At 36.0% G+C, this 25,862-nt stretch overlaps 2 protein-coding genes and 3 pseudogenes across 2 annotated transcripts; 3 read left to right on the forward strand and 2 right to left on the reverse strand.

The window, feature by feature from the left end:
• Positions 1 to 169: 169 nt before the first annotated feature.
• LOC120219000 lies at positions 170 to 3,579 on the reverse strand (annotated as a pseudogene).
• Positions 3,580 to 5,753: 2,174 nt separating this feature from the next.
• Positions 5,754 to 9,495, forward strand: LOC120219001 (annotated as a pseudogene).
• A 551-nt stretch (positions 9,496 to 10,046) lies between these two features.
• On the forward strand, positions 10,047 to 12,689 carry LOC120219002 (mitochondrial amidoxime reducing component 2-like). The gene is made up of 7 exons (XM_039215866.1): positions 10,047 to 10,287; positions 10,402 to 10,551; positions 11,452 to 11,720; positions 11,796 to 11,860; positions 11,963 to 12,065; positions 12,178 to 12,288; positions 12,394 to 12,689. Exons 1-7 carry the CDS (start codon positions 10,062 to 10,064, stop codon positions 12,517 to 12,519), a joined length of 1,050 nt encoding a protein of 349 aa, XP_039071797.1. The 5' UTR covers positions 10,047 to 10,061; the 3' UTR covers positions 12,520 to 12,689.
• Positions 12,690 to 13,516: 827 nt separating this feature from the next.
• On the forward strand, positions 13,517 to 19,089 carry LOC120219003 (annotated as a pseudogene).
• Positions 19,090 to 19,840: 751 nt separating this feature from the next.
• Positions 19,841 to 22,486, reverse strand: LOC120219004 (homeobox protein knotted-1-like LET12). Its single transcript, XM_039215867.1, has 5 exons — positions 22,029 to 22,486; positions 21,105 to 21,225; positions 20,389 to 20,582; positions 20,183 to 20,314; positions 19,841 to 20,086 (listed from the first exon to the last, which is right to left on the reverse strand). The coding sequence occupies exons 1-5, from the start codon at positions 22,329 to 22,331 to the stop codon at positions 19,946 to 19,948; spliced, it is 891 nt and encodes a 296-aa protein (XP_039071798.1). The 5' UTR covers positions 22,332 to 22,486; the 3' UTR covers positions 19,841 to 19,945.
• Between the last annotated feature and the right edge of the window lie 3,376 nt (positions 22,487 to 25,862).

Below are 25,862 nucleotides of genomic sequence, written 5' to 3' on the forward strand. Positions count from 1 at the left end.
AAATTACGAACCATAATTCCATATTTTGATTATTTTGAAACTCCTTTTTTTTATGAGTGTATATAGTATATACACAGGAAGATCTTTACCAGAACAGTCAAGCATAATAGTTAACTAGTTTTCTCCTTTGTACGCCGTGTATGGAGCGATGATTAAACATTTATAGGACTTATCCTTCTAAGAGTCATTTGAGACTCTGCAGCCCTTCAGCAGAAATACTTCTCCTGAACCTTGGCCGTTGTATGATGGAAGGAAGAGGTGGTTCCAGGAGAAAAGTTACTAAAACAACAGTTAGATTGTCTGTTGCTCCTCTTTTTAATGCTTCTTCAACTATTTCTTTGCAACACAACTTGACATCATTGTGCTGTTGGAGTCGCCTCCTTGTAAAATCTACTGCATTTTGGGCGGTGAAAACATCCCATATTCCATCACTACCGATGATCAAAAACTCGTCTTCCTTGGTCAACATTATCATTTTGAGTTCTGGTTCGGCAATTAAGGGGCCAGTTCTCTCCCCATCTCCTTCATGCCTTCAAGGTGCCAATCACCTAATGCCCGGGTGACACCTAGTTGACCGTTAAGATAACCATCATCGACGAATCCACCCAGAGACTCGATTCGTCTCCTCTCTTTCATGCAACAGGGCCTATGATCCTTTGACATCTCTATAGCTGTTCCATGCGTGATAGTACTGTTCTAGATTCCCCAGCATTTGACACAAGTAAAGACCTATCAAAGATAACGTCATCTTTTCATGCAAACCAAAAGCCTAAAGTGTTAATTGAACCATATAATGTAAAAGATAACTTGGATAAATCTTTTCATCCTTTGACATCTTTTCATACAAAATGACCAGATTAAGCACACTAAAAGATAACTTAGATAAATCTTAAGGAGGGATTGGTTTGAAGAATTTGTTGACTTTGAACCAAGCTTGTCTGATTCATCTAATTAGAGCTATTCTGATCAAGCAAGAATCTCTGTGGATTGCTTGGATTTATTCCTATGTTCTAAAGAACAAACCTTTTTGGGAGATTCAGGCCACAACTGGAAGCAACTGGACTTAGAGATGGAATTTTGAAGCTGAGAGATCTTGGTCAACCAGTGCTTAGTCCAGCTGATCAAAGGATTTCAATATGAAAGATCTGGGGATATATAAGGGATAGGAGAGCAAAGGTGGCTTGTGAGAAATTAATATGGCACAAACTACATATTCCAAGACACTCTGTTATCTCTTGGATGGCTATGCTAGACGGATTGCAAACAAAGCAGAAGCTGTCTTATGGCAGGGCAATTGATGGCAGATGTGTTCTTTGTGGCAAAGATTTGGAAACCAGGGATCACGTTTCCTTTGGATGTGATTTTTCTGTCAGCAATTGGAAGAGCATCTTGGAGTTGTGTCAACTAAGGAGGCAAGTAATGAACTGGGAACAAGAGGTGACAAGAGTTAACTATACTTATCTTGAATTTGGCTTCAGAAACGCTTACCTCCCAAATATCATAGCAGTGAGAGCAGTAGTGCCAGAAGCCCGGGCAGACTCAATAGAGCAAGACTTTGCAAATGCAGCATCAGTCTCCATGAATGACCTGATGACCGCTTTCTCTAATCCTAAGGGAAAATCAGCATCCTCAAAAATAACTCTAGGCAAATGATCACGGACGAATTGAGATGTCCTTTCCTCCGTGCCCATCAAAAATCTGTTCTTTTTTAAATCAAAAAAGAGAATGCATATGTATGCTTGTGAGCTTCGTTTTCCCCTCTTAATGTGATCCCAAATCATTGTTTTAGCCAAAAAAAATGAGTTTCAATCTAACAGATACTATAGGTTAAAGATCATGTTTAAAAAGAAAATAAGCAGCTAAGATATCCGCAAAATTTTCATTTTAACAACTCTGCATAAAATTCATTCCGTATCGTTTCTGTTTTGTCATCCTTGCCTTGCAGTTTGCACACACCGTAGAGCTAAACTAAGAACATAAACAGAAAGAAGACAATACCGCCAAAGCTGAGAAGGTTCAACTATTTTCAGACTAAGTTCATGTTAGTTTTATAAAATCATATGTTAAGAGAATTATAATGTTTGTGTTCAAGAGAGGCTAACGGGACAATATGAAGAGAAAAAAGGATTGTTACCAACTTACACCATAGAAGGAAACAGCTTCTTCATTCATTAAATTGCAACCAAAATTCTTAGCCAAGTCTGCAATGCATATATGAGTATCCTCCATATAAGAACGACCCCCAATGTGGGACCACTCTCCAGACCGAAGAGTAGGGATAAAATTTGTCAACAGGTCGTGTTTTCTCTCAGTGGCAACTGCATCCTCGGATATACTCTCAAGCTGATGGAACAAAAATGAGAACAAGACTATCAGGAAAAAAATACCATAAAAGAAACCTGTGTAAGCATTGTCAATGGTAATAAACGGTCTTTGTCCTATCCAGATAAGATATGATTGCATAAGATACGAATTTGTCGATGCAGGACTCAGCACAATTGAATTTAAGAAGAGATAAAGCCTTAAAAAAAGAAAGGTGTAATGTCATGAAAATCCATATAGAAAATAAAGCTAAATTCTTAACATACTTCAACAATACTCTTAATTAGACCCTATATATCAAAGTGTATATAGTGGTGATATTCAATATTTGAGCATTATAGGAAGAAAGGTATCATAAGCCGACATAACATTCGTGCAACTGAGATAATCCATCAAGAAATGTAATTATGAGTAATGTTCAAAGTGCCTACACAGAGAAGAAGGTACCAAAATTGGCTATTTTTCATAAAGGTTAATGCTACAAAAACACATTTACTGAGACAAAATTTCTAAACTTGAAGCAAAAGATAAATACCCAGAGCATGAGAAGTTCTACGGCTCGGCACATTTAATATACAACTAAAAAAAATATATTATCGGTTTTGTTTTTAATTAAATAATAAAACAGATAAAAAATTACATAAAACATTATTATTTCTATTTAAAACATCAATATTTTTTAATATTTTCAGTAGAGTGTCAAAGAATAACAAAATCAATAAAAAAATAACAAAAGTTATGCCGAATAATAACAAACTAGTAGTAATAATAATGTTTCGGTTAATTTTTGCTGCCGTACATGATCAACCCCCCCCCCCCCAAAAAAAAATATTACAAGAGACTGTCTCATCAAAGCAACTTTCTTCTCAGAAAAAAAATGTTGCAGGAAATGAAGTTTGGATACCAACTCTATCGCTGCCAGTGACCCTAGCAAGGGGAGAGTCTTTATCAGCCCAATTCTTCATCCGGGTACACAAGGAATCATCCCGAGAAAGCAAAGGCCTAGGCTTTTTGTCGGTGCTGTCATCAAGGTCCTCCATTTCTTGGCTCACCTGCTCTGCATCATTAACAAACATGGTAATACTGATGACAATAAAGGAGAGGAAAAGAAATGGTAGGCGAATCCAAAGTAACAGGAGCAAAAAAAAAGAAAGAAAAAACAACGAAGAGGGTAAGAATCAAATGGAAAATTATGGAGTGGGGGAGGAGAGAAGATTCTTGAGAATATAATGCATTGGTGCGTGACTTTTTGTGAGATGAAAATGGAAACGCCTTTCTTCTTATTATAATTATAATTATAATGTGAATGAAATAAGATTTCCAGATTTTTCTTATGAAAGTGTGGCTGAAATGGGTTTTCCTTAATGATTTGCTTTTCATATAAAGCCCTTTTTCAGACGTTGCCATCACCATCATGTCTCAGGAAACGCCCTCTCTCTAAAATTGACCTGCCTCACCCTATCTTCATTTTTTTCTTCCAATTAAATATAGTATATTTATTTATTTATAAATATATATATATATATATATATATATATTCAGCAGAGTTCATCTTGAACTATAACAGAAAATGATTGTTTTCTTCTTCTTTTATGAAATTTCAGCTTGTTTTGTACGAAGAAGGAGAAAGGTGGAAGAAACATGTCCGGGGAAAAGAATATTTGGCTACACGTTATTGGAATGAGTTTTGAAGAACAATGACGTAATAAACCATTTTATTTTAGTGGTAGTAACTGCGCCAAAAGTGCAAAGAAAATGACGTTAGATTCCCCTTTAATTTGCTTTATATATTTTATTATATTAGTGATTGATCATGTTACTCTTGAGATTCTCTGGATTAGTGATCCTACACCTATTTTGCATCAATTCATTGAAAATTTACCTTTCCCTTTTCCCCCCAATTATTAGATATGTTGATCGCGAAAATTTTATACTATTATATGCTTTTAATTACGTTTTAAACAATAAAATAAGTAGTATATGCATTGTTTTACGAATTTAAATGTATAATAATAATTATTTTAGAACTAACTACGTTTAAGTATTTTTAAATGGCTAGTCTCTAGAAAATGTCATTTGAATAAGACTTAATCATTATTATTTTGTTAGAAATGTATTCTGTTTTCCTAAATTTACATTATTATGCTTGATGGCATTAGGCTATTAGCTGAATGTATTAGCCCACTGACGAAACTAGCCCACTTTTGTCAGTCGGCCGAAGGCATTAGGCCATTAGCCAGCCATTAAATTATTACTTATTTTTTCACAAAGGCCGGCTATTTTTTTTAATAATAATAACAGCTATATTACCAATGGGATCACATCGAGATGGAAAAAAAAAGTATTGTGAATGTGAGGCTTTACCTTAAAATTTTATTATGTACTTAATTCTGACGAGTGACGATGATTTATATTTATAATTATTGATCAATTATATAAATTGAAAAGAAAAACAGAAAACAAAATATGCAAATACAAGTAAATAAGGAGCACAGAACATGTCAACATCACAATTCATATACGTAGGTTGGGGACATGCTCATGACAAATTAGGCAAGAATGAAGGTAAACATGCCCATTTACATAAGCCATAGCCCCATAACGTAGAAACCATGCGAGTAGATACATCGAAACGTGGTTTTATTCTTATAGACTAGGAGAAATATATTACATAAACCCTAACACCAAAGAGTTACATAAGTAGCAGCTCCAAGCCAAGGCTCACTTAATATTAGATTGCGGAGTGTGGGCTCACGGACGACGCTTATGTGGCTCAGGAGGATGACCGGGTCCTGGTGGTGAACGCGGTTTGGGACCTGTCCCAGGAGGAGCAGGACCTGGAGGAGGTTCAGCGTGAGGTGGCGGTGCTGGGTGGTGGGGATGGTGGGGGTCTTGTGGCGGAGGATTATGCATATTTTTTTCTTTCTTATATTTTCAATTTTCTCCTTACAGATAGCTTATGTTTTATAGTTAAATTGAACTCAAACCAAGAAGGTTTGGTTGTTTTTACAACTACAAGTCAGAGCCGCGTTGGATATGCATATACTGGTAGTTTTCTACCTAAAAGAACTTGTGGAGTTTTCTCGATGATCATATAATAAAAGTGAACTACAGAAGGCAGTCTTAATCGTAAGCTATTACTTCCTTTTATCAGTTCCACGTACGATCCAATGCCCTGATGACACCTTTCAGACATTTCTCATACATATGCGTGCTCGAAACTTTTAGACACCGATGCCCATTAGCATATTTTGAGCAGCTCAGGCTTTTTGGATAAGTTAACAGATAGGATGGGCCAATGATGACTTAGGATGTCTAAGATGGGCTACACTATCTGTTGTTCAACCCCTCTTGCTCTTTGCGGGTCTGGCCTGGTCTCTGGCTACCATTTGCAAGCGGATAACGTTTTTTCTAATGGCTTTTGTTTAGAGTTGATCTTCTTGTCCTAACAACGAAATCAACGAAAGGAAGACACCAGTACCGGTGTAATACACCGTCAGTGTTGTCAATATGGTTCCATTTTGAACTCCAATAGACTCTGCCTCTGATAGTCTCCAAACTCCAATGGCGACGTCATTTGTTCCTCTTCATCACATCAGTGGGTGCTTCACCTATCCTCGCCCGGAAATAAAATATCATCGTTGCCGTTTTCATGGACAGGGGTTGTCACCAACTCCAGGTCCCAAGTATCGTTTGAGACCCATTAATGCTTTGGTCGAAACTCCTCTTTTTCCACTCTTTCAGTCTCCCCCACTTGAAGAATCTCCTTCTCAGCTACATATATGCTCTTGCCTTTTCAATTCACTCTTCCTATTAGTTTTTGCCTTTTTGGTTTCTAACATCTTCACTCCCCTTTTCTTTCTTTTTCCTTTTAACTGTTTTCATCGTAGCTGGAGCCTGCCGACCCTGATTCCTACAAGATAGGTTATGTACGAAGTATGAGAGCTTACGGAATTGAGTTTAAGGAAGGACCTGACGGTTTTGGGGTCTATGCCTCCAAAGATGTTGAACCTCTGCGTCGTGCTAGAGTCTGTTTCTACCTTTTTCTACTTTATCACTCTCTCATTTTTCCCAATTTATGTAAATCAAAGTAACTCGTTTCCCTTCTCGTGCTCCTACGTTCTTCTGTAACGAACGTTGTGCTAGTTATGTAGAAATGTTATCTATGTCTTGGTAACTATGCTTCTAAGTTCTAACACTTGCTGAACAGGTTATTATGGAAATACCCCTGGAATTGATGTTGACAATAAGGCAGAAGCTGCCATGGATGTTCTTCCCGGATATAGTGCCTTTAGGCCATCCCATTTTTGATATCATAAACTCAACCAATCCTGAGGTAATTGGAAGTTTCCTTTACATGAAACACGTAATTATATCAGACAAGTATTTTGCATTTATTGTTCAATTCGGTGAGTGCACTAGCACACTGTTCAATTACTGTAACTCTTGTGTATTTTTCTTGGCAGACAGATTGGGATCTGCGATTGGCTTGCCTTCTCTTGTATGCATTGTATAGGGATGATAACTTTTGGCAACTATATGGAGACTTCTTACCTAGTGCAGATGAGTGTACCAACTTGCTTCTTGCTACTGAGGTGTGTAAAACGTATCGTTTCAATGTTTATTTTCTTGTTTTTACTTTATTTTTAGTCCCCTTCTATTGTTTTTGTTGCTAAATTCCATTTTTCGTATTTGATGAATTGATGGTGGGGAGTGATATAATTTAATGATAGCATTGAAGCATTGGGATTTGGTTGTTGGATTTCAGATACTCGCACAGATTACATACTGTTGTGGTGCTATCGAGAACTGTATTTTTAGCATAATTCTAAGAGTAACTATATGGGAAGCAGTTTGCTGTACTGACAACTCAATTAATCCTTGCAGGATGACCTCTCACGGCTGCAGGATCCTGACCTTGCTTCAACTATGAGAAATCAACAGCTAAGAGCCTTAGAATTTTTGGAAAAGAACTGGGTATAAGCATCCTGTCATTATTGCTCTAAAAGTTTCGCCTCTCACTGTATTCTTGTATATATCGAGAAGTTTTTGCATGCTCTAACAAATAAATTGATTTTTGCTTAACCTCATTCTGGTGTTCCCCTGAAAATAAAGCGCCTTGCTCGTGATCCTGAGAGATTCATTTGGGCTGTTAGCATTGCACAGTCACGATGCATTAACATGCAAGTTAGGATCGGTGCAATTGTTCAAGATGCAAATATGCTAATTCCCTATGCTGTTATGATGATCTTTCAGCACAAGGATCCTCTATCTATGTTTTCTTATCTACGGTGGTTGATCAGAAAGTTAAACTAATGCAGGCCTTGATATTTTAGTTTTTCTTTGGCCTCTATTGGCATCACTCAACCCCTCCCTGCTTTATCTAAAAGTTGATAATCCTCATATTTCCTTTAAATATTAGTTCTCTTAGTTACCTTATATTTTAATATGCTTTTGGCATATTCATTTGTTGTTGCAGACATGCTAAATCATTCATTTCAGCCAAATTGTTTTCTTCACTGGCGTTTTAAGGATCGCATGGTTGAGGTGATGATAAATGCTGGACAGGGGATTAAAAAAGGAGAGGAGGTATCGTTCTTCCATAATTCTCCTTTGAGTTCTAATGTTGTTCAACTATAATTGTTGAAGCCGTCAACCAAATTAGATCCTACGTGCTTTTTATTTGCATTATGGGTTCATATCCACAATTACATAAATTTTGACAGATGACCATCGATTACATGAGTGGACAGAAGAATTATATGCTCATGCAACGATATGGCTTCTCATCTTCTGTGGTAATTAGCTTCAATTTTTAATACTCAATCTACATATTTAAGTCTGTTATTTTCTTAAATCTAATTTAGTGGAATCATATCTGATGCCATTGCAACGAAAAAAGGTTCTCAAATAAACCAATGTTTGATGTCCTAATCATTTGTCCAAAGTTACTTTACCTTAAAATCAAATCATGAGGCTTGAATGTTGCAGAATCCTTGGGATGTAATACCATTCTCCGGCAATGCACATATTCACTTGGACTCTTTCTTGTCGGTCTTCAATATATCCGGTCGTCCTGGAGAGTATTATCATAACAGTACGAGCTGTTTAAACTTTTTAGAACCTTTCAAATGAGAATGGCAATCAATTTTTCTGCATGATTCAGAACCTTAAGTTCACAAAATTTTCAGGCCAGTTAGCAGATAAAGGAGAAAATTTTGTTGACGGGGCAGTCATAGCAGCTGCAAGAACATTGGCCACATGGTCTGATGGAGATGTTCCCCCAATCCCTAGCATGGAAAGGAAAGCTGTGAAGGAGTTACAAGAAGAATGTCAGCAGATACTTGCACAGTTTCCTACAACTTCTGCAGAAGACCAGAAATTATTAGGTGAAAATTATCTTATTGGATCAATTAGATAACATACTTTCCAACTTGATCTTTATAAGATTAGAATGCTCATAATCCTAAATGAGGGGTCTGATAGAATTGGACCGGTTGTCTGAAAGCTTGCAGAGTCCTAATTCCTTCAAAAATGTTGTGCTAAGATATTTTCATGGTTAAAGTACTGTTTAAACTGGCAGCATAAAAAACCTCTGTTAAGTGTTAATCTTTATTGCTATAAATTTTGAAATATCTTCTACTTGTATTCTGATAATCTAATTGCAATAAAAATTAGAGCTGTTTGGATTTGAAATCGTAATTATTACTTATAGAAATAATTCTGATCATCTAGAACATGGGCCATTAGTATAATTTATTTGTTTTTTTTTCCTGTTTTATGCTTGCAGATTCTATGCCGGAAGCAAGGAGGACGCTTGAAACAGCAATCAAGTATGTGAGTTTGTGATTCTGACATAACATACCTTACCCTTTTCTTCTCATGTTTCTTAATTGCAGTCTGAGTTGAAGGCCTTGTATGTTTTACATATGCAGGTACAGATTGCACCGAAACTGTTCATCGGGAAGGTTATCAAGGCTTGGACATCTATCAAGAGCATATTTTGTTTTAGATTATTTTTTAACTCGATAGGACTGTAGACAGATTAGCATATGTCGAAAAGCCAATAAGGGTGCTTTCTTTTTTGGAAAAGAAAAAAGAGAAAAATACAGGGCCATGATCAGCATTTGGAACATATTATGACTGCCGAAAATTCATGGTCTCTATTCGTTTGTTTTTTCGTGTTCATCATGTCCTGTCTCTCACAATTCATATTAGGAAATTGAAAGAAGCTGTTGATGGAACTATAACAGGATGTTTAAGTTTCATCGTCTGATCTTTTCCCATTTGAGTCTATTACTGTAAAAAGTTGGGGAAAGAATAATCAGTGACAACAAAATTTTCAGGGTGGAATGATGAAAAATGGCAATGGCAGTGAGCGTTAGGTGAAGAATTATTCCACGTCTTTCCACCACCCGAGTTCGATATTCAATGTAATAAAAAAAGTTAAATCCTTACTAGTAAAATTTTGGTTGAATTCAATTTGATCTAACCTTAATTAGGTTTGTGGTTAAGGACAAGAGGGAGACTTTGGAATTTTGTTCGAGTTGTAACGCACATTTCAAAAAGAAAAAGTAACGTACATTTGTAGTAAAAGGTGCGGCCCCGCCGGGCCTATTTTGGATTGAGGTCGGTCCACTCTTCTAATCCCATTCTTGCTAAAATCCAAATTCAGTTTGGAACTTTCCTCGTAGAGGAAATGCATTTCATGTGTGTTTTAGTGAGTAGTGAGCTTCATAATGCGTTCTCTTCAAAGGACGAAAGAAGAAGAAGTAAAGAGGGTATCCGTCTTTGCTTGGGAACTGAAGATTATCTTCTTTCCGAAGGAACAAGGTATGGAGAAGACTGCATCATCAACCGAAGCTGCTGCTGCTGTTGCCGATGCCAAAATATCATCAATCTTTATCTATCCCATCAAATCATGCCGTGGAATATCTGTTCCTCAAGCACCCCTCACTCCTACTGGTATTTTTTTCCCTACTTCTTTGCATTTAAGACGTTAATCCTTTGAAATATTTCCCCACTGTGGTTCTTTATGCAAGCAAAGGTGATTTCTTTTTCACATGCGTTGATATATAGGCTTTCGATGGGATCGGCACTGGCTCGTTGTGAATCAGAAAGGGAGAGCATATTCTCAAAGGGCTGAAGCCAAGCTTGCTCTAGTTGAGGTGAACCTTCCAAAGGAGGCCTTCTATGAGGGTTGGGAACCCACCGAGAACACCTATATGGGTAAGACCAATTCATCATTATATATTGGTCTACAAATGCACGTTCCACACTGGCTTCGTCCATATTTTTGCTGCCAAATCAACTTATATTTAATCCTCAACTATTTCGAGTTTCTTGCATGCACCTTTTCTCTCCCCTGTACTCAAGTATGATGTTTTGGTCATCATAATTTTTTTACTACTTTCGTTAACGGAGGAGTGAATGCGGCCTGCTATAATAGTCGAGATTGCGAAGGATTCAACCAAGTCCTGGGATTAAGGTCCAGCGCTTAATCCTCGAACCAAACCTTGTTAAAATCTAAACAAAAATATTTTAATAAATAATAAAAAAACAATAATATTAAATAAAATCATTATTATTTCGTATAAGAATCAAATCGATAGATTACATAAGTTTTGGGACTAAAATTGTTATTGTACAATATCAAGTTACACCATCATTAAATATTTAACGGTTGATGATCAGAGTAAAAAAAGCATTATGCTAGTGCCCATTTATGCAGAAAAAATAATATGGTGACCATAATAGGAGGGAGGTAATAGTATGGTGATTAATGTTATAATTTACCCTAAAAATCATTGAAATAATTTCTCTACCTTTTGTTTAAGTTGTAAAAAATATAGATATCATCAATTTCTTTTGATTCTATCATTGAAATGTCCCTTGTTCGGATTGCAGAAACTCAGATTCCCTATATTAGGTGTGGTTAATTATTCAGCATGGTTTATGTCCTATGCTGGTTGCAGTTTGGTTCTATCTTGTAATGCCTCTTCTCCGTTGCATTATAGGGATGTTCTATAGTATCTTTAATTTATCATTGTCTAATGCTAGCGGATCACCATATCCTTTGGAATTTTCATGAGGTTTTCCGTCATGACCATAATTTACTTTCACTCGCAGAAATAAAATCCCCTGGAATGGATTTACTCAAGATCTCACTTTGTAAACCACCACAAGTGGTGGCAGACGGTGTTTCAATTTTGGGATGGTCTGGCTCTGCTTTGGATGAGGGTGATGAGGCTTCAAAATGGTTTACGGATTTTCTTGGGAAACCCAGTAGAATGGTTCGTTTTAATGCAGCATCAGAAACTAGGCCTGTGGATCCTGTGTACGCTCAAGGGCATTCCATAATGTTTTCTGACCAGTACCCATTCATGCTAACATCTCAGGTTGGTCAATGATGATGATGATGATGATGATATTTCAATAAAGCTCAAACCTGTGTGAGTATATTTCTTTTGCAGGAATCTTTGGATGCACTGAACAAGCTTCTCCCGGAACCTGTACCGATTAATCGTTTCAGACCCAAGTAATTGTTTTCTCTTTCCTTTTAGGCTCAAACCCTTTGTTTTTATTTAGCATATGTTTTCATCTGTGTGCTGCTTCCATAAACATCACTTGCTTGTTATAGCATCCTTGTTGCCGGTTGTGAGCCATTTTCCGAAGACCTGTGGACAGAGATTCAGATAAGTCGATTCTCATTTCAAGGTGTTAAACTATGCGCCCGCTGCAAGGTAATAAGCTATCCTTTCTGCATTGTCATCTGATTTTAAAGCATTAATAACTATATCTGGTCAAGCATACTCTATCCTCAAATGGTTAAGAAGATGAGTTTGCATTTACCAGGTACCTACAATCAATCAAGACACCGCGATTGCTGGCCCGGAACCGAATGAAACTCTTATGAAAGTCAGGTCGGATAGGGTTCTACGACCGGACAAGAAACAGCAGGGGAAGGTAAGATGCAAAATTAAAAACTTTTGTGCTGCAATGCCTGTATCCAATTCCGTTTACTGTCCGCACAAACGATCCTACATAACTATTTGTCCAATGACATGGCAGATCTACTTCGGGCAGAACTTGGTTTGCAAGGAAAGTCCAACTGAAGGGAAGGCAAAGATGGTTAAAGTGGGAGATCCTGTATATGTTATAGATAAAGTCTCCACTGCTGCTGAAGCAGCTGCTTGAATGCGGAGCATTATTCGAATAATAAGAGCCGTAGCTCCTGATATGAGACTTAGGATCATATTATCTAGTAATTCGAGTAGGGTCGTAAAGGAATGCGTGTTTAAATAAAATTAACTTTCGAGTTCGGAATAAACTTTTATAAAAAAAAGAAGTTTTAGCTGTTTAAGGTATTGAAAATGCTTCATCTTCATTGCACTAGTCTTCTAATGTCACCAGTCTTACGAACATCCACATCCACATAAATTTTAATTATTTTATTTAAAGAAAGTTAATATTTAAAAATATGAAAAGATAAAAATATATCTATATATTATACTTTAAAATAAAGACTTCAATTATTTTTTTTATCAAAATGATTCATCAATAGTACAATTATTTGGAAGATGAATAAAATAATTTTTTAAATATCTTAATTTAATTCTACGCACATATTTTAAAAATATTTACTCTTAAAATATTAGCTTAATAAACTATTTATTATATTTTAAAAACTGTAGATATTGATGTCCCATAGAAGAACATGGATCTAAGATGCAATCATGCAGAGCCCACCCAATTCCAGATTACTAGTCACAATCAATCTTCTTTTCTCTTTATAAATCAAAATCATCCTACGATCTTGACTGAAATTTTGCATGAAGCAATACACGTGTCGTCACCCCTAATCTCCTTGTTTTATCTATTTTGTTAACCTTTACAAGTTCGGGAGTAAAATAATTAATATAATAAAAGTCACTGCCAGCCAATTTTAATCCCCTCGGTTTTCTCGAGAAAATCAAACCCCCAGTGAATTTTATTCTAAAAAAAATTTCAAGCCAGAAGACTGGATTTCCTGAGAGAAAAGTTAGAGAGAAAAGTTAGAGAGAAAAGTTAGAGAGTTAACAATTTGTCGTAATCGATGAAAATGCCCTGAATCAAAGGCGGTTTCGGTTCACCGCCCACCCACTGTCTCTGTCTCTGTCTCTGTCTCGTATACTCCCATCTTATTTCTCTCTATCTCTCACCGCCTGAGTCTGGTACCTATTGGTTTCATCTTTTTAAAAATATTTTTAGCTCTTTTTGTTGCTTTTAGGAAATACCCTTTTATTTTATGTAAAAGAAGTTTTATTGCCGTCTATCAGAGATTTTATGTGAAAAATTCTAGTATGTTTTATGAAATAATCAAAACCCAGATATCAAAACCCTAAGTTTATCTCTCCTACACTTGATTTTGCACTAATCTAGACCAATATCGTATTTAGCTGAATCCTGTGTTCTAGATTATGGCATTTGATCACAACACTATACCAAAAGATCTAAGACCGTTGAATGTGGTTAGCTCTATAACTGAAGAGCCCCGCATTGCAGCTACTAGTAATGTCAGTGGTAGAAACATTGAAGGGTTTTTCCCCAATCCATCTCTGGAGCCTGGAAGTCCTGGTACCGTGCCTATTTTTTATCCAGCAACTATGGCTAATTCTGGTTTTGTAGGTTTAGGGTATGCAAATGCAGTGCCCTTGGCACCGGGTGCCCCTGCATGGAGGCCCCCCATACCAATGCATATACCTGTTCCGGTGGGGCGCCCAAGTATGAACCCTGTTGTTGGGTTTGGCTATAATCCAAATTTGAGCAATATGGTTGTTGCTAATGCTGTGGATCAATTTAGTAATGGTATGGTAGCTGGGCATGTTTCCAGTCCTAGTTTGGGCAATAGAAACAGTGGGAATGGATGTGATCAAGTGAGTAATGATGTTGCGACAACAGGTTTTGGACCAAGTTCCGATATTGGAAATAGGGGTAGTGGCAATGGACATGATCAGTTGCACAGTGAATTATCAGTTGGGTTTGCTCATAAGCCAAATTCAGGACTCAGAAGCAATAGCAGCGGGGCTGATCAGGTGAGTGATGAGGGTGGAGGTGATTCGGTGTCAGGAAAAAAGGTTAAGATTTTGTGTAGTTTTGGGGGGAAGATACTGCCTAGACCTAGTGATGGGGTGTTGAGATACGTTGGGGGGCAGACAAGGATTATTACTCTTAGGAGAGATGTGAGCTTAAATGAGTTTGTGCAAAAGATGGCGGATATTTATGGGCAACCTGTGGTTATCAAGTATCAGCTTCCTGATGAGGATCTCGATGCATTGGTATCCATTTCATCCTTGGATGATCTTGATAATATGATGGATGAGTACGACAAAGTGGTTGAAAGGTCTTCAGATGGGTCAGCTAAGTTAAGAGTATTTTTGTTTTCGGCTTCGGAGTTGGATCCTTCTGGTATGGTTCTATTTGGGGATTTAATTGATGATGGGCAGAAATATGTTGAGGCAGTGAATGGAATTGTGCAAGGATCAGCTGGTGGCATCACACGGAAGGAGAGCTTGGCAAGTCTGGCTTCAACACGAAATTCTGATTTTAGTGGGAGTGAGGCTGTTGATAGCATTGGTGCTGGTCAGGGGGATGTTAATGGGGCCCATCAACAAGCATGTTGTCACCTGGAGGGAATTCAGCTACTTTGTTGATACTGGTCCAAAAATAATTGTTGTGGATCCTAGTCCAGCTGTTCATGCAGATGGCGCTGTTCGTTTAGGAATTCCAGTGGTAAAGTCTGCTCCTCCTCAAACATTGTCTGCTCAACATGAGGTTGAGCCAGAGAGGTCAATGCCTCTTACTTCGACACCTCAACAAGTGATATATGATATGCCACAACACTATGCATCTACATATATTGATCCTCGCCGTGAGGTGATTAACCATTCTGATTATGTGCATCTTGCACCTCAAATGGGGTCTAGTCCTATGTTAGTGGGCAAAACTGATTCTGTATTTAGCCAACAACATTTTGGTGATAATTCTTCATCTCATCAGTTCATTCCTGCCGTGCACGTGACATTTACTCCCTCCACTTCACATGCTGATGTTAGACCGACTTTAGTTCGGCCGCTGTTGCAACCCAAACAAATGCCAATGGAGAATGCTCAGCTTCCTGTTGATCAGAAACAAAATGTTTATCAGGCTCATATTCCATCCGCAATGGTTCCAGTAAGTCAAGGTTTGATGGGTATGACAGGTGAGTTACAATCACAGTATGTTTTGCCGACTCAATACCAGCTTAAACAGGAGGTCCCACGTACTGGGGCCATTGGCATTCATGCTGCAGAACAGCCAGCGCCCAAAGCCTCAAGAGAATATCATGGCAATATACCTGGTGTCCCTAAAAATGATATTGTAGACCCTAACCATCTGATCCCCGTTGATGGGATGATGGAGGCTCTTCGGATAACCAATGAGCAGGGTAATTCACTTCTTTACAAAACCAGAAAAGATACATTGAATGAGAGATCTCCACAAACAGCAGGGAGAGAGGTGCTCTTGGATAACATCTTTAGCAAACCAATAGACGGTAATGAGATGGTTATTTTGGATAATGTAATAACACATACACAACCAAGAATTGGAGCGCAAAACTTGGGTTCTGTTGAAGTTCAACATGGGAACTCTCAATTTTCTGGTGCTCAGTCGGCACATAAAGTAGATGATGTTTTGGATCCCACAGATTCACTCTTTAGCAATCAAGATCCTTGGAATTTACAGCAAGATGCTCACTTTCCTCCTAGACCTAACAAGATTCAAACACAGAGAGAGGGATTAGCTACTAAAGACCCTTTTGGAGAGAACAGGGCAGTAGTCAATGGTGAATCTAAAGCCCAATCGGAAGATGAAGTTTACCAGCCATTAAATCATTTGAACAAGGATTTCACTTCAGACAACACAAAATCCACACAAGGTGAGGTATTTGATTTCTGTTTGCTACAGATGTTGGCATTCCTTGCTTTATGCATGGAGTAAATGTTTATTGTCTTTGCCTTCACTTGTAAAGGCTCAGCTGAGGAACTCATCAAAAAAGAACTACAAGCTGTTGCTGAGGGAGTTGCTGCTTCTGTTTTCCAGTCATCTACCCCTTCCAATCCCGACATACCATCAACAACTGACAAATCTGGTTCTGAAGGCAATCAAGAGACAGATGTTTCAACTAGAAACATTGAAATGCAACATAAAGCTAAATTTGAGGTGTGCAATCCAAGATCTATTCATTCTTTTTCTGTCTCTCTACAAGCAGATGCATTCCTTGGACCATCTTTAATGTTTCGTTAATTCAGGAAATCAAGACCAAACAACCAGACAACACAAAATTTGGTTTTCGAGTTTCAAATGGCATTGGTTGCTTGCAGGTTGAATAATTGTTTTTACGTGATGTCTGTGATTTTATGTTAACTCCTTTTGCCCGTAAATTTAGCTTTATTCATTTTTCAGATTATAAAAAATATTGACATCGAAGAGCTGCGAGAGCTTGGGTCTGGCACCTTTGGTACTGTTTATCATGGGAAGTGGCGGGGTACTGATGTTGCAATCAAACGGATCAATGATAGATGCTTTGCAGGGAAACCTTCTGAACAAGAACGCATGGTACGGCTCTTTATTTTCTCTTTGCATGCTCTTATTTTCTCCATAGTAGGTCCAATATGAAATATCACTCATTAACAACTTGTACTATGGAAAATGCATATGATAAGATTGATGATTTCTGGAATGAGGCTATTAAGCTTGCTGATTTGCACCACCCCAATGTTGTGGCTTTCTATGGAGTTGTTCTTGATGGTCCTGGTGGCTCTGTGGCAACTGTGACAGAGTTTATGGTTAATGGTTCTCTAAGGACTGCTTTGCAGAAGAATGAGAGGTTCTAAAAGTTCTAGTTTTGTTTGCTATACTATATAAGCTTTCCTATGATTGTGTTTTAATTGAACATTTATCTGATTATAAATAATTATGGTTGACATGCTCTTTCCAGGAATCTTGATAAGCGTAAGCGACTTTTGATTGCCATGGATGTGGCTTTTGGAATGGAGTATTTGCATGGAAAAAATATAGTGCACTTTGATTTGAAGAGTGACAATTTACTTGTCAACCTTCGAGATCCCCAATGCCCGATATGCAAGGTTTGTGGTCTGGTCTAGGTTTTACTTGCAAGCCATTCTGGTGCGAGTTCTATGTTGGGAAGCTTTTCATTATTTATTCCAAACTTCCTTAGATGGAATTGAAAAGTATATCGATTCACTATGGGTTTTAATTGGACATATTTTCTTGGTTAGAGTAGGTTTAGTTGGCAAATTTAAAATATTGTTAAATTCTCAAGGTTAGTAGTTTTGTGGCTGAGTTGGCTGATATTTTTTTTATATAAGAATTGGAGGTGTCATTATGTTGGCTGATATGTTAAATATTCATATTATGTTGTGTGATTGAGGTTTATGTGGTCATGTTTTGTTCAAGAGCAGAAGTCATTATGTACGAACAGGGCAGGGTCTTGAACGAATTCCTAAACTTTTCTAAGAGTAACCTCAATAATATGTATAACAAACTGATTTTGGTTTTAGACCTTGTTTCTCTCAAAGTAAAATTATGGTTTCTGGTATATTTTTTTCATTGATCAACTGTTAAGAGCTGGAGCAAGCTGACTTTTAATGCCAAAAATGGGTGATTGTATGGTACTCTTGTTTATCATAACTTGATACATGAAGGTTCCTTTCATTTGCTTAGTGATTTTAATGATAACTTCGATTTCACTCCCAACCATTCTTCAGTTCTCACGCCAAGTTTTTCTGTACCAGGTTGGTGATTTGGGCCTTTCCAAGGTGAAATGTCAAACTCTGATCTCAGGTGGTGTCCGTGGAACCCTTCCATGGATGGCTCCGGAACTTCTGAATGGCAGCAGCAGTCTTGTCTCAGAAAAGGTTTGTGATCGCCCGTTATTTGGTTCAATGCCCACTGCCAATTCATTTCTTACATGCTAACTTCTGCCGCATATGATCATCATAAGATTTCTGTTTTGGTATTTCCTGTAATTTAGGTCGATGTGTTCTCATTTGGTATTGTTATGTGGGAGCTTCTCACTGGAGAAGAACCATATTCAGACTTACATTATGGGGCAATTATTGGTAATTGCACTATTTATAAATGTATTCTTGAATTCAATTGTTCAAACCATTTATTTTGATAGCTCACATTTTGTATCACTGAGCATTTGCCTTGAATTGAATTCATTCAGGTGGTATTGTAAGTAATACACTAAGGCCACCGGTTCCAGAATGCTGTGACCCGGAATGGAGATCATTGATGGAGAGATGCTGGTCACCCGAGCCATCAGAGAGACCAAACTTCACCGAAATAGCAAATGAGTTGCGCTCAATTGCAGCAAAAGTTCAACCAAAGGGACAAAACCCACAAAAATAAGCAGAAAACTCAGCCCTCGGGTTTCAAATATGATTTTGGACAACCGAATAATAGGTGGTCGTAAATGTGCTGCTGCTTGGCGTGAACGTACACAGCACAGGGAGAGGAATGGGACTAAGTTTATTATTACTAATTAATCATTTTATATATAGAATTATATTTGGTTGATTTTGTTGACATTAGACTTTCCATCTGATTGAAGTTTGTGTTTTTATATTGTTGGGGAATTATATGTTGAAAATTTGCATCATCCGTAAACTTCATCGAACAGTTGCTGATTCATTAATTTATATACATTGGATTCATTTATTACACTTTTATTATGGTTCTAAGTAAATTTTTAAACAATTCATCTCTGTTTTAACTCTACTATTCAAGTAGAATAATTGCCTTATTTATTTTATCTGATTCAACATTTTGCATGCACATGCAATTATATTGTTAAATCCATGGCATATTGATAAACCTTTTTTCAGTGACTTTACCTGATGCTTTGGCAAGCTTTAACTTAGTTCTGCACAAATTAAGCATAGATAAGTCTTAGACATTAATGTTTGCAGTCTGCAACCAATAAAGTGGTTAAAAGCTATAGAATAAATGGTTAAAAACTCTTAATTAACACCTCTTCTTTCTTCTAAGTTGTGGGTTCAATATCCATTAGGAGTAAAATTCCTCTCCTCTTCCTCTCCTATAGGTAGAAATTGTTTAAAAAAAAACATTAATGTTTGCAGCTGGAAACTTTATCAAAATGTGAAGCATTATTGCATTATATAAACAACTTTACATGCAGAAACATAATATTACGTATGTATAATCATTCAAGTAGATAATTTAATCTAAAACAACATTATTACACATATATCAGCAGATTACCATAGACCTAGAGCTGACTGGTGCTCACCTCAAGCAATTTGTAAAGCTGAAAAGCTTTACCGGGGAAAGCTCACCATTCCCATTGCAACAGTTTCGAGCTGAACTCCCACTACTATGAACAGATCGACAACAAAAAGTGGAGTTAACTATTAAGAGATTCTTTTTTTTTTTTTTTACACTAAGTATTCATTACAGGTTTAACCTGTGTTTCTTCTTTTCCAAACCAAAAGTAGCAAATGGTACTTGAGAAAAGCTCATCTGGATCGAGAAACATAAACGCGACAAAAGCAGTCTACCTCTTACGTTTGCTCTCCAGAGAGGGAGAGGAAGAGTGGTTACTAAGCCAATTCCTTTTTCTCTGGTTTATGAACCAGTTGTTAATCTGCTTTAACTGCAAACCTGTTTCCTGCACTAATTTTGCTTTGTCTTCCTCCTGAAGCAACATTTAGAGGAGACACTTTTGTCATAAAACAGTTGAAAATAACATGCTTTGATGGTCAGAACTAGCAGGGAAACATTTAACACTCACAGTTGGGTAAGGCCACTTGGAATGTAACTGCCACCAAGCTTTTAAAAATGAGGTGGTGCCGCCTGGTAGCTTTCCGGCTCGTCTCTTACGCAGAATTTCCTCTCTAATGTCCACAAGTTTCTCCTTGTAACCCTAAATGACCAGAGCATATTTAGCTGCAGTGTTACGTGTCGAGTGATTCTACTTTTAAGTTCGTAAAGTCATACCTGTTTCAGCTCGTGCTTCAGTTCTTGCCTAACTCGCTCCATCAATGATTTCTCGATCTCAGTTGGGACCAAGGGGCCGAACCCCATGCTGTCAATCCCATCGAAATTTCCATCAAACAAGCTGGTATCACTATCTACAACCTCATCTTCATCATCAGATATGGTTGCACCAGTTCCTTCACCTGGAGATACACCTGTTCATGCTTTCTAGTTTAGCCCTAAGTTTGGCCAATTCAATCCGCAGTTAATGCAGTCATTTTCCAAAACAATAAAAAATAAACAGGGAAGGATTAAGTTCATTATTATGATTTACAGTAAGCGTGAAAATGACTGAACCAATTTCTATGGCTAATCAATAGACGTTTTTGCAGTTCCTATTGAATTAATGTGAAGAACATAGTGATTAGCACTGCTCTGCCATGGTGTCTAATTTGGGCTCTGAGAGAGATTGGTTAACAATCTACAACTTATATAACTCTGCAAGATCTCAACACGGTGTTCACTAGTAGAGAACTAGCAAATACAATTGGCTGAACGCTGGACCAAGATGAACGGTTGGCCGTAACAGATAGGTGGGAGAAAAAAAGAACAGTTGGATCAAAATATAACAGAAACGAATAACATAGCTCTGGTACAATATAATGATGCGTCGACATGCTAATCCTACTTTGTGTTATCCACTCCGGAAGCTGTTTACTGTAGGAAGAACGGTTTACCAGTTAAACTTTGAAGTGATTGCTCCAGATCCCAACAAGCCATAACTGCTTCCATTGCATGAACACGAACACGTTGTTGCAATTGGTCTTTGAAGAAGCCAAGCAATAGAACATAATTTGCCTACATCAATTGTAAAAGAAAAAGAGAATGCTCAAACAGAAAAGATGCCAATGATTGCATATAATACGACCATATCAGAAAGCTTTAGAAAATGCAAAAGGAGAAAATACCATCTTTTTAAGATAGTAGTGGGTTTACGTACACATATGCAACTATGTGAAACGGAAGTGGGCAGGGAAATGGTGACATATCACTTCCCTTACCCAACAAAGTAGACAATTAGGGGAGATCACACTACAACAAAATTGGTTTGTAGCGGCGTTTGGAAAGTAAACGCCGCTAATTTTATACACTGTGCATTAGTTTCGGGAAAACGTACAATAATCCACCATGAGCCATTGTTTCATGCAGCTGCAACGGTGACATATATCACATGCCATATTAACGGAGGCTTAATTTCACATTCACAAATGTACACCACCTGAATGATATGTTTTTCATGGAAAAGTCTAACTAGAAATACTTCAGCAGAAGGAATAAAGAACTATCCTTTTTCATTTTAAGCCTTTTTCCTTTTACATAATCTCTTTTAGCTGACATATAAAATACTAATCCTAACATAAACTTCCTAATACTCCTCTCTCTCTCTCTCTCAACAAAAAAAATGATTTTGAGAACTACCAACAACAACAATCAGCTAAAGAAATCGGCACAAAAAATTCAGTATAACCAATGGATTATAACTAAACAAAGAGAAAACCTAAAGCCAGTTGGTCAACGATGACCCAAATGAGGAAGATAATCAAGAACTCATCACAAACACAAAGGACCCATATCAGGAAACGAGAAAAGAAAAGGGTTACCATGAAGTAATCGAGTTCTTCCTCGCCAGCACCGGCGGCCGCAGCTGAGGAGTACTTAGCCAAAACTTCTTGAGACCTAGCCAACTGAGCATCTATCTGTGCAAGCTGGTCAACAGGCGTGGCAACACGTAGGCAGGCGACGTGAGCTTCCAACAGCTGGTCGTACATGGGGTGCCTCATTATCTCGGCCTTGCATTTGGCTCTTTCCCAGTGATCGAGGTCCGCAGCTGAGGGTTGGGGATCGTTTAGAGCAAGGGTTTGTATGTCCTTGGTATGGTCGGAGACAAAACCATCGAAAGCCATGTCGTGTTGGTCAGAGAACTGGAAAGAGGCTTCGAGGGGGTTTGATGTTTAGTGAAGAAGAAGAAGATAAAGAGTAGAGATAAAACCAAAGGAAGGGTTTTGGAGAGGAAATGAAATAAAATAAGAAAAAGGAAAGCGGGGTTGTTGGAAGATCGTGTAATAAAAGACAAAGGTGGAGATCCATGATCACGATGATGATGCAGCAGGAACAAGAGGGGGACAACCCTTGATGTTTATGTTTGAGTTAAATTTTTATACAGTCTTTTGTTGGTTAATTTGGTTCTCTCTTCTGTTTCGTCATTTTTAGCTCGTAATCTTTTTCGCTCTAAATTCATTAGGAAAAAATATCGTTTATGAAAAATTGTTAAAAGGAATCATAATTTTTTAAAAGAATTTATATTCTTTTATAAAATTTAAAAAAAAAATTCACTTAAAACACGTAAAATTTCTAATATTTTCTTTACTCATAACTCATTCATAGATCACATCCATATGGTTTCCCTATTGAAGCTCTAATATGTACATTTTAATATTTATTATTAATATATTATGCTTTTACAATACATGTTAAGCGCAAATAGTGCTTTCTCTCGCGCCTTTTAGGATTCCCCCCCCCCCCAAGTCGTTTAGTTTTTATCTTTAATTTTGTTAGTCAACGATAAAACTAATTTTAATGTTAATCGTGGACTGACATTACTCTTTATTTTTCATTTATTTTCTTATATCAAATTTTTATTTTACTTCTTTTTGTTAATTTTTGAAAACTTTGGCCTCTGACTTTATAATACGATTTGATCTCTTTTTATTATACGTTCTCAATTTTCTCTATCAATCATTTGGTCGTTCTTTTTTGTTTAGTTTTCTTATAAATGAATTTAGATATGCGATTTGTGTTTGAAAATAATTTTCTCACAACACTCGATTTTGATTCGAGATTGTTGAGGTCTTTTAATAGTTTGATCCCCTATTTTTGATTCGTATCTTTATTTTGATCAAATTTTTTATATGTTTTTAATATTTTCCTTGTATTATCCATATATGATCTTAAGTGACATGTTTTGTGTCAGTAATTATAAGAAATGTCCTAGTTATACATTAAATTTACACTTATAATTATAATTTGTCATTATAATATTAAAATTTTCTTTTTAATAAAATTAGCAACTTATAAATACTTGTATTGCGTATATATTATTTTGAATATAATTATTAACTATAAAGTAAAATAAGTTATATGAATTTTCATTTTATCTTGATTTTTTTGTTAATTTTCTATCAATTTTATGAACAATTCATTCGATACTGTTTATAAGATTTTCTTATGCCGGTTTAGAAAGTACTTTGGAGATTAAAAAATAATGCTAAACAATTAACTTTTTAAGAAAAAATAGATTTAAAATATTTTTTAACTCAATCATAAAAGTTAAAAATTTTAATTTTTATATTTAAAGAATATTTTTAAAATCAAAATTATATATTTAAACTTCATGTGTTATTCTTGGTGGGTTTATTTTATAATTTATAAAATTAAGTTTTAAACAAACATTAATAAATTATTTATGAGTTATAATATAGTTTTTTATTTAATTAATTATTTTTTAGTTATAAATTGATTAATCCAAATCGGATAAGATATTACATAGGTTCGCTATGGAGGTGACATTATTAATTCAATTTTATTTATTTATAATACTAAGATTCAAACCCAACTTAATTATCATGTATAAAATATTCATTTAATTTTTTTAAAACACATTTTAATAATATTATTAAATACTTAAATTTTAAACTATTTTTATTTTTTAAAAAAAAAAACTCTTACAATTCTTTTCAAGAATAATATTAAATTAACTCTTTAACTTTATTGGATCTAAAAACTTGACCTAATTGCACTTTAAATTTGTGCATACCAATGAGGAAGTGGATAGACTGTTTGAGATCTGATTTAAAAGATTTAGCACTTACTGAGGACATGACTTCTGACAGGAAAGTATGGAGACTTAAGACCATGGTAACCGAGTAGTGTAGATCACAGCCATGGGTTGTAGCATCTCTGTCTTCTTTTTAATGCATCTGTAGTAATTTCCATGATTTATACTTTTATACGTTTTTGTCATTGGAATCTATGAAGACCCAGAACTAGAGTAGCGAAGTAGTGTTGCCTTAGTTTATGTGGTAACTCATTTGACTTTATTCCTTCTAGTAGCTTGCTATTGATGACTACTGCGTATTCTTTCCCTTCATGTTTTCTCTTTTTAAATTTAGCCGGGACTTACATTTCTATCTATATACAGATATTATTACGCAGGGATTACTTCCCATTACAGACGCGCATATGAAGATTGCATATGAAGACTGTTCAATTATGTATTTATTTATTTATTTATACATGCATTGTATTTTATATTTAATTTTAATTTTCTTGATTGTCGAAGATCTTTCACGAAAACTGCTCTTAACCTGACGTTAGAGGTAATCTATTATACTATCTTCTTTTTATCGTATTATATATGAGAATAGAATTTTATTGTTGTTAGTGAATAAAAATATAGCCAACAAAGCTCAAATTGGGTGGAAAAGTGTAAGCAACGGTTATGGCCCACACCTGAGAAGCACTTGCACTAAGCAATAACGCAAAAAACTGTGTATTATGGGGCACCACCATAGTCTGTATTATAGCCCATTTGCTGCTCCTCTTTCCCTACTTTCTACACGTGTCTCCCTCAAACTTTATTGGATCACCTGGGGAAACGTGCTTCGTCCGTACACCTGTAAGGCTGTAACCTTGTAGCCTAGCCAGGGACCATCACCGCGCCAAATTACAAAGTCAAAAAAAGTAACCCTGATTATTTGGCATCTCAATTATTATTGTGTTTCTTTTTAGTCATTTGATTATATTTTTTTGACAAAATAATATTTAATGTTATTTTTTTTTTTATAATTTATTTAACAAAAATAATAATGTAATGTTGTATAATGATAGTTTTAATCTTTAATCTTTATAATTTTATTAATTTAATTATAATTTAAAATAATTTAATAATTTTTAATATTTAAAAATATTATTTATTTTAATTTATTTTAGTTTAAAATAATTTAATCATTCAATAATTTTAATCATTGAATAGGGAAACAATGTATACCATCATCTTATAAAAGAAATTTTTTTAAAAAATGGAAAATGGGAATTAAGGGGATTGAACAGTAGCAATTAGGAACAAGGAATAATATATATATATATATATATATGTGTGGTAAATACAATGTAATATTTGTTTAAAGATTTTTTAACATTTCAACAATGAACGCTTATACCATTTCATATGCGGTGCTCGAATATGATACCTTAAAAGTATTGTTGTAAACGAACAGAGCGTTTGGTGAATTATTTATGAACTGTTCGTATAATATTCGTTAATGTTCATTCGTTAAGCTAAATAAACGAATATGAAAAAATTATGTTCATTTAATAAACGAGCGAACATAAACATAAGTGTGTTCGGTTCATTTATATTCACGAACAAACTCGTT

This window comes from Hibiscus syriacus, unplaced genomic scaffold (genome assembly GCF_006381635.1).
Source record: "Hibiscus syriacus cultivar Baekdansim isolate YM2019G1 unplaced genomic scaffold, ASM638163v2 tig00110202_pilon, whole genome shotgun sequence".
In the NCBI taxonomy this organism is placed as follows: Eukaryota; Viridiplantae; Streptophyta; class Magnoliopsida; order Malvales; family Malvaceae; genus Hibiscus; species Hibiscus syriacus.